General features: G+C 36.5%; 1 protein-coding gene across 1 annotated transcript in view; it reads left to right on the plus strand.

Moving 5' to 3' along the window:
- The window catches only part of LOC106881233 (cation-independent mannose-6-phosphate receptor), a 159,211-nt gene that overhangs the window by 34,091 nt on the left and 115,117 nt on the right, over positions 1–10,003 (plus strand). The window contains exon 2 of the mRNA XM_052970966.1: positions 5,092–5,362. Coding sequence (XP_052826926.1) covers positions 5,092–5,362 — 271 coding nt within the window. The remainder of the gene's footprint in view (positions 1–5,091; positions 5,363–10,003) is intronic.

Below are 10,003 nucleotides of genomic sequence, written 5' to 3' on the forward strand. Positions count from 1 at the left end.
ATATATATGTACATGTATGTACATACCTTCATCTACATGTGCATATAGATACATAACTGGGTACATGACGTGGCAAAAGAACATGAACAAAATGATAAACAAGGTACAACAAACAAGCAAGCCACATAGAAACATCTCCTTCATCAGCTGACACCATTAAAACACCAGCGTTTCGAAGAATTAAGGCAGTATGCATCGTTGAAATGGTTCTTCCCACGAACACAAATAAAATTATTTTCGTGGAGGGTAGTGGCGGACGGAAAACAAGACAGGAAAACGAAACGGTGAATAAACAAACAAGCAAAAAGGCTGTACAGCCAGACATGAAGTGTGTATGTATATACATATATGCATGCATGCTACACCTGTGCTTGTTCCACTATACTACTTTAGCCTCCAGACACCTGGCATAAAACCATTGTCCCCACCTCTCAAATACTCGCTACTCCACTTCATTAAAGGGGCTTTTTCCATTTGCCTTTTTCCTTTTTCTTGTTCTTTTCTCATCTTGTAAACTCACTAATACCAGTGTCACAAAAAAAGCAAAAAAAAAAAAAGCATTCAATACACTCTGTAAAGTGGTTGGAGTTAAGAAAGGCATCCACTTGTAGAAAGCATGCTGAAGTTGACATTAGTGCTCAACACAGCCCTGAGGCTTGATGGTTCCTATCAAACTGCTCAACCCATGCCAACGGAGAAAAAGATGTTAAATGATGATGAGGATGATTATACACTCACTTTACACATGCATTTGTCTTGTTCATTAGTATTTAATGTACCCTGGATACAAAAGAAAAAGTTGTGTTTATGTATATTTGTGTGTGAATGCTTGCATATATTTGTTTGTCTCACATGCACACCTACATGCACACCTACATGCACACCTACATGCACACATACACACACACAGAGACAGAGGTATGGATGTCTTTTCTTCCCCCCTCTCTCTCTCTATATATATGTGTGTGTGTGTGTGTATTGATATTTTACATTTGTTACTCCTTGAGTGAAATGGTGATGATGTTGAGATTAATTCTTGTTATGACCAGTCACAACTCTTCTTCTCATTCATGCCAACATGGGGAAAACGTATAAGTAATATTAAATATTATCATCATCATTTTACAACCACTTTCCATACTGGCATGGATTAGACAAGTCATCAGTTCATATTCAGTGTTACTAACCTTCTAGGTTGATTTTAAAGGCCATATATCTTTCATACTTTTCATTTTGGTTTCTGTTGCTGGATGTTTTTCCTAACACCAACGATTTTACAGAATGTGTTTCATGCATTCCATCACAGCACCTAGTATCGGAAAGGTTGCCATGCCCTTCACCAGTCAAAAGCTAAAAATCTCCTCTCAGCCTTAGTGTATTACATGCGTAAGTTAAATGACCTGTCTCTTATCAAGTTATGCTTATTTTTGCATTATTAATGGTGAGATGGTATGGATGTATTTTCTCAGTAAACTTTCCTGGTGTTGAACTTCCCCTGTGATGAATTGATGGTGGTGAGCTTATATGTAATCATATATCCTCAGGCCCTCCCAAGCAAACTACCAAGCAGAGTCCCAGTCAGTCTCCATCTCTGCGAGATACCTCCTTATCTGTCCATGACCATATGACATGCGGCTGACTAACAAGAGCTGTCAATCCAGCTGGATCCTCAGTGAAGAATCTGGCTGGGTTAACTTGTTTCTCTGCGTGTTAATATTGCTCCATAGCTGGTCATGTTTTCATTGAAGCATGGCAACAAATGATTTGGCCTATATTACAGTGACACTTATTTGCAACAAATGTATGATATCAAGACAAGGAGACACACAAACTCAAACCTGTTTCCTACACACATATTAGAGGATCTTTTTTTTTTTGTCAGTTTCTGTCTACCAAATCCACTTAACAAAGCTTTTGTAGACCTGCAGCTATAGTGGCTGACACCTGTCCAAGGTGCCAAGTGTACATGCATGTGTGTATGTCAGTGTCTACATCTAAAGTAGTGTTGTTATTTATGTTGTGTATGCTTATGCCCCATAACTTTTCATGACTATAGATCAATAAAATAACTAGCAGACTAGAATAAGTGTTAGGTCAGTGTAATCTACAAAGACTACTGAAGGCAGTTGCCCCAGCATGTGTAAAACCAGTAAAGAGAACAGTGTGCGTGTGTGTGTGTGTGTGTGTGTGTGTGTGTGTGTGTGTGTGTGTGTGTGTGTGTGTGTGTGTGTGTGTGTGTGTGTGTGTGTGTGTGTGTGTGTGTGTGTGTGTGTGTGTGTGTGTGTGAGAGAGAGAGAGTAAAATTAGATCATTAATATAATATTTAATGCGCTAGTTCTATTTTTGGGTATTGTTTGTTCAATCATACTTTGACTCTTTTTCTAAAGCAATTACAATAGGAAAAACTCTAAATATTTATCTAGACAACCAGCATGAAATACAAGGAGGAAATGATCTTTTGTTTTCTTTGTCTTTCCCTCTCTCTCACTCTCTTTGCCCTCCAGTGTTTGTTTTTTTTGTCTCCTTTACATATACATGCTTTCACACAAATCCATATCTATACCACACACTTATTCATACTTGAACATACATGAACACACACACATACATTCACTCTTTCTCCTGTAGACTTTGTTTTGTGTTGAACTTTGTTCTTTGTCATTTCATAGTTTGTCTGATGTTTTGAGAGATGATGATGATACGGTATTGGCTATTTTAATTAGTTGTTGTTGTTGTTGTTTAAACCCAGATCAGCCCAGATAATACAGTCTTATGATCAAAGACTTTTAATTGACAATTGTCTGTTTTCATTCTTTTATAAGACTGAATTGAGGGATGTATGGTTGTTATCACTAGCAATTTGAGCACATGTACAGCTTCCTTGTTAACTCAATCCAATTTTCAATTTTTTCTTTTTTGTCTGAGGCACAGGCATGGCTGTGTAGTTAAGGAGTATGCTTCCCAGCCACATGGTTTCTGGTTCAATCTCACCATGTACCTCGTTGGGCAAGTGACTTCTGTTATAACCCCTGGTTGACTAAGGCTTTGTGAGGGGATTTGGTGGATGAAAACTGAGAGAATCCTGTTGTGTGTGTGTGTATTAGGGTTTCCTTCTTTTGACATTGTGTGATAGATGTAAATGATTGTCACTGTCATATAAGCAGTGTCCTTTGTTTCTAAAGCTTCCATGAAGACATGTTTGGCCATGGAGAAATTTTAACTTACTTGGAATCAGGTGAAGGATAGTGACAAGATGAGTATCCAACCATAGAAAATATGCCTCATCAAATTCCATCCAGCTCATGTGAGCATGGAAAAGTTGACATCAAAATGATGATGATGTCATGCTATCATGAGTATTTGTTGTTTAGCCCTTGGTCATTTCTGAAATACTGTAATCAAAAGCATTCTAGCTATGATCATCCCATCCTTTATTGTATCTAGGACAGCATTTCTTTTTCTTGCATAAGATGATAGTGAGTGATGTAAACAGATTTTACAGCTGTTATTTTGCTATTTGCTGCAGATCAAACAATAACATTGAAAGCTTTCTCATTGATTTGTGACTAGTTTGTATGTGGAATTTTGAGATACATGACAGGCTCAGTTCGATATCCACCACCAAGAATCCATTTCTGTAAATGGTGTTCTTTTCTTTTAGCTCAACACATTTTATAATCCATTATTGGCATTGCCACATTGCTTAAGACTGAATTTCTGTATCAATTTCTGACCTGTGTCTCGTAAGTGAAATTTGGTATATGGAACTGTGCTAAAAATCTGTCCAGTTTCCAAGTAATGTGGGACTGAAAGAGATTTTTGTGGGCATGTCAGACATGTCCATCTTATCAGATGTTCAGTGGCAGAGTGGAAGGCTGGAAGGAAATTTAAGATGGTTTCTAGATGTACAGGCCTCTATTGGCCAGTTCAGATCGCATGGCATTAATGCTATCAGAGCAACACCAGCTATTTTCATTATTTTTAGGTTCACCTATTCCGATAGGACCACTTTGGCAGCAAGCTGCATCATAGAGTATTCAGCAACATCAGTTCCTTGTATTGGTTACTGCTCATGGTGTAAGTAAGCTATTGTATGAGTCAGTAGCTCAGTCATTGTTCAGTGGTAGCAGCAGTCTATACATGAGAGTGATGTTGGGTTACAACTGAGTAAAGTAAAAAAAGCAAAGTTATCTTCTCAAGTCATATCAACTCACAAGGGCCAGTTTCATGGTGTATATATTCCCAACCTGGATTGGATGCCAGTCCGTTGCAGGATTATTCATTTTTGCCAGCTGAGTGGACTGGAGCAATGTGAATTGAAGTGTTTTGCTCAAGAACACAACACATCATTTGGTGCAGGGATCTTATGATCATTGACTTGATGATTTTGAAGTTGACCTCATCATGAGAATGGATTTTACTCAGTAATATCTGTGGCTCCACAATGATCTTGCACTGTGTCAATTCACATGGCTGACTGGCTTAGTTTCTCATCAAATTTAGAAATTATTGAATGTTAGATTGGCATAGTTTTTGTGCACTAAGCAAAAATGTCTTACAGTATTTTTTATTACAGCTCTTTTAGTTTTGAACAGAAATTCATCTATGGTCAAATTTACTTTACATCCATCTGAAAGTCAAAATAAAATACTGTTTAAGTGCTCAGAACAGTGTAGCATCCTAGATGTGAATGGGATTGTAATGGAAGAAGTATAATGTAAAACTAAAGAAGCTAGCTATATTTTATGATGATAAAATATTGATTTGGTAAAATGAAATAGTTGGTGAGTGATAGTTAGCATTTGTTTTATAATATTTATATTTACTGTGTTAAGCTTTTGTTGTTGTTATTGGCCTCGATTCATCACTGATTGAACTAACATATCTATAAAGGTGTTCTGGTCATGATCATTTTTATATACCTGGGACTACATTATCCAATATAACCTATCTTCTTTTCTTAAAATTGTAGAATGTGAAAGAAATTTGGCTGCTATTTCTTGCAGGTTGAATAACTGCAAAGAAACTCTTTATTATCTTGCATATTAATTTGTTGTTGCTGTATTTAAAGTCCTGTTCTATTTTCCATAGGTCTTACCCATGGATGTCTGTGAGTCTTTCAAATGATACCTATTGGATCAGCATCTGTTCAGCGGTGAATCATGATAAATGTCCCACAGGCAGTTCGGTTTGTAGAGAAAGATCTGGTTCATTTATATCAGTGGGTAATTATACAAGTTCTCCAAGCATGTTTGAAAATGAAGATAAAGAAATCACAGTGTCATTCACTGGTGGAGTCTGTCCTTCAAATTCTTCAGCACATCTAAGAACAGATATCTTATTTAAGTGTGGTAAGACGTTGGTAAGTTAACCTTTACTCATGCTATCAACAACTGTTATTTATTTTCTCTCTCCTTCATTACATTCGTGACAAAAAGAAAATATTTATGGCTTAGAGGAGAAAGGGCAGTATCCAGAACCTATACAGAGCCTCTATACAGAGTGAGAGAAAGAGAGGTGTCTATACTCAGATGTGAACCTGGTCTTATTGCTTTTTACAGAGTGTATACCACTAAATGCATCCAGTGACCTAATTGTAGTCTTAATCCCTTAACATTTAAACTGGCCATATCTAGCCCAGATATTGTTTTATGATCACACTGGCCATATCTAGCCTCTCACACTCATCCTACAATGTCATTTTAAAAATAAGCAATCACATCATTGAAACCTCAAAGTTACAAGATAATACATAATTCAAAACAATGTAAATAAAGAAACTTTATATTTGACCGAGAAATCAGAATGCTAAAGAATTAAACCAAGTGATAGATTAAATATGCCACCCCAAAATAAGAATGGTTCCTCCAGTGACCCTCCACATAACTTCTATCTACCAAATTTTCACTCACAAAGTTTTGGACGACTTCGGGATGCTCTATATAATCTCCAAGATTATATTTGGTGGGACTGAATCTTTGCAACCATGCTAACTTCCTAACCACAGAGGCAAGATGTTTGATGTAAAAGATTTTCCTGCACATTCACACTTGCATGCATGCATACATTCATTCATTCATTCATTCATTCATTCATTCATTCATTCATTCTGTGTTTTTCCATTCTAGCATAGATTAGATGATTATACAGCATGAGTCAAAAGTAACACCCAGTCTCTGGGAAATCATGCCTTTCTTTGTTGTTTTGCAGGTTATTATTGACAGTTTTGAAAGTTACTAAATCTGGATCATGTCACATGTTGTTAATACTCTGATATCCCAACCTGTAAAACAAGAATTTGAAATCAAAAGTATCTCCCAATTGGGAAGTCATACATATTAACACTAAAACAGGATTTGGGTGCTACTTTTGACTAATCCTATATTATTGGGACATTGTTTTACAGTTGGTTGCTCTTCCTGATACTAACACTTTACTCGTTTTTCAAGCAAATCAGTGGTGCTTAATCATTTTTCACTTATACACCCCTTTGATTACTATTTTATTTTGTTAGACCCCTATAGCCATTTGATGCTTAAAAATTAGTTTTATAGATAATTGCTTCAAAATTCCTATTTTGTGTATCACACATTCACATGTGTAGGTTGAGCTGTGTAAAACATCAGAGAAAGAAACCTAGCTGTTTCTTGCAATAAATACATCTAAATCAAAATTTTTCATGAACCCTTAAGATACAATTGTGTACCTAATTTACTATTTTGCTTGTGTGGATCCCACAAAATCTTATATTGAGCCCCAAAGCTCATATAGGCCCCAATTGAGAACCACTGTTGTAAAGGATCTCTTATTCCACACATCTTCAAATGCTCAGAGCCAGCGGATTATTTTTTTGACACGGGTGCATCTTCTACACATCTTGTCAAGTATCACTTGAAAACTCCACTCCTCGATCTGGATCATCTTCATTGAGAGGATGGACCATTCTTAGAACTTTTCCACTGACAGCACTTCAAAATGGATGCCTGATTTTGAAATTCTTATCTCATTACTTGCTTGCTACAAGAGTGAGGCTCATGAATGGCCACAGTCTTCCAAAATATTTCTTGTGGACATTCTGAACAGTTCCATTTACTTCAAGCTTATCTCTAATTTTAGTGATGGTAAATTGCATAGACAGATCTCTTTAAAACTCTCTCCTAAATTATCTTTGCATTTCAACTGTGTTTTCAAACTTTAGGGTAAATTTCCTTTCAAAGCTTAGCCTGGCTCCTTTTGTTATTTCTAATGGGTTAAACTTTAGATTTAAAAGAAATAGAAATTGAGTTATCAGCTGTTAAAATGTGTATATGTTTTTTTGTTTTGGGACACCCTGTATCTTCATTGGGCTTCTTTCAGTTTCCATCAACTAAATCCACTTAGGAAGTTTTAGTTTGCTTTAAATGGGATTGAACTCCTAACTGTCTGGTTGGGAAGCAAACATCACCACACACACACACACACTATGAGATTGATGTGCTACATACTGCACTGTGTCAATAATTCTGCAACAACCAGTTGACATTATAATTGCATTCATGCATAATGCTGCTCAGACACAAAGAATCTTCAGAGCTTGTCCAAGCTTTCAGTTTTTGTGGCTTATGACAAGATGTATGCACAAAAGATGTTATACAGTGAAATAAATGATAGTTGATGCTAAGATTTTTTTAACAAGAATTTTGTCAAAGACTTTTCTTTTTTAGACATATTTAATATCCAATTCTGTTGATCTTGCTATCTGTACTCTCAACTTCAGTGAACAGTATTTTTATATCCCTGCATTCTGTCGACCAAATAGATGTTCTCTGAAGTAGTCTAGCCTATTTAACTGTAAAATTTGGCCACTAGGTAGAAACAATACTTTTCTATTGTAAGCAGTGGCAGCATTATAGAATTTGTGACTGTTTCATTATCTTGTAGTGCTGGATTCAACTCCTGATGTTTGTGTTTTCTTTTATGCTTATTTCAGTCATTGGACTGTAGTGTGGTCATGCTTGGGAGTTTAATTAAACAGATTAACTCAGGACATATTTCAGATCTCGTATTTCTTCTGTTGGTCTCATTTTAATGAACTGTTAAGTTATGGGGATTGACTTAAGATTGTGTCAAAAATTGGAGATAAATTTTTCTATTTGCTTAGCATAATAAATATAAAATTTTAACACTGGCTCTGTGAGTCCTGGAGTGATAGTAGGCTTGAAGATATATTGGCATATCTATGGTTTTGAAACTGATATTAGAAATTAAAAAAAAAAATTTGGTAAGAAGTTTCTTTCTCAATCACATTATTCAGGATTCAGTTCTACTGTGTGACACCTTGGTTAAGTATCTTCTACTACAGTCCTGGGCTGACCAAAGCCTTGTGAGTGGATTTGGTTAGTGGAAACTGATTATATATGTTTGTATTTGTACCCTGCCACCAATTGACAACTGGTGTTGGTTTGTTTAAGCCCCCATGACTTAACAGTTTGGCAAAAAGGAACTGATAGAATAAGTATTAGGCTTAAAAAAAAAAACATTAGTTCTGGGAGTGATTTGTTTGATTAAAATCTTCAGAGTTGTGCTCCAGCATGGCTGCAGTCCAATGACTGATACAGGTGAAAGATGAAAGATCTGTAGTATATAAGAATATTAATGTTAAGAGGAATAGCTTATTTCAGGAGAGTCCTGATTGAGAAACCTCTTGTTAAAGACATTCCAGGAGTGACATGTATCTGAGATTACATTAGTCAATGTGTTCTTTTTCTTCTTAAGATAGGGTAGGATTTGAAAGAAATTTGGTTTTCTTGTTGACTTAAGTTGTTAGGGTGATTATCTCTTGATAGGTGTGTCACATGTTCAAGGAAAACCGTAAGCAATGTGATTATCCCCTTTATCTAAATCCCATTCTTTCACCTAATAACTATTCAATGATTGCTTAACATGTTTCCTGATTCATAACTGACCAAGCGGAGCTCTTCATTAGAAATATAGAAAAGCCCAAAGAAGGGAAGACGGAGAAAGAAAATCGCCAATGATACATACGCGATCACATATTGTGTGTGGTAAGTAGCTTGCTTGCCAACCACATGGTTCCGGGTTCAGTCCCACTGCATGGCACCTTGGGCAAGTGTCTTCTACTATAGCCTCGGGCCGATCAAAGCCTTGTGAGTGGATTTGGTTGACAGAAACTGAAAGAAGCCCGTCGTATACAAGTATATATATATATATATATATATATGTATGTATGTGTGTCTGTGTTTGTCCCCCCACCATTGCTTGACAACCAATGCTGGTGTGTTTATGTCCCCGTAACTTAGCGGTTCAGCAAAAAGAGACCGATAGAATAAGTACTAGGCTTACAAAGAATAAGTCCTGGGGTCGATTAGCTCGACTAAAGGCGGTGCTCCAGCATGGCTACAGTCAAATGACTGAAACAAGTAAAAGAGTAAAAGAGTATACCAATGAAAAAGAAACTTCTTTAACATGTCTTTAATTATAAGTTGTTTCTGTACCATCTCAATTTGAAACACCAGTTTATACAAAAATTCTAAATGAAAAGTCAGGTAATATTTGCGGTTTTAGACATTAGAGAGGCACTTCCTCAGACTGGCATTGCAGGTGTGCTATTACATTGTGCATCCTTCTGACTTTGTTGTTAGGGAAATATCTGGAGGAAATAAAAATGAAAATATTTGAGGTGTGGATGCGGGATGAGTTAGTGGGGGACATTATGTGTGGGTGGGGGGAATCAAGAGGATGGATATATATAAGGAGGAGGAAGTGAGGGAGGGAGGGGAGGAAAATAAGCAGAAGATGATGCAAATGAAGGAGGAGAAGGAGAAGAAGCTGGCTAACTTTTGTCAAACCTTCCAACCTGTGCCTGCATGGATGGAAAACAGATGTTAAATGATGATGAGGATGTGTATGTCCCACTACTGCTTGACAACTGAAGTTGGTTTACACTTAAGCAAAAGAGGCGATGGAATAAGTACTATACTTAATATATATATATATATATATA

The sequence above is a fragment of the Octopus bimaculoides genome, chromosome 10, assembly GCF_001194135.2.
Source record: "Octopus bimaculoides isolate UCB-OBI-ISO-001 chromosome 10, ASM119413v2, whole genome shotgun sequence".
Classification (NCBI taxonomy): domain Eukaryota; kingdom Metazoa; phylum Mollusca; class Cephalopoda; order Octopoda; family Octopodidae; genus Octopus; species Octopus bimaculoides.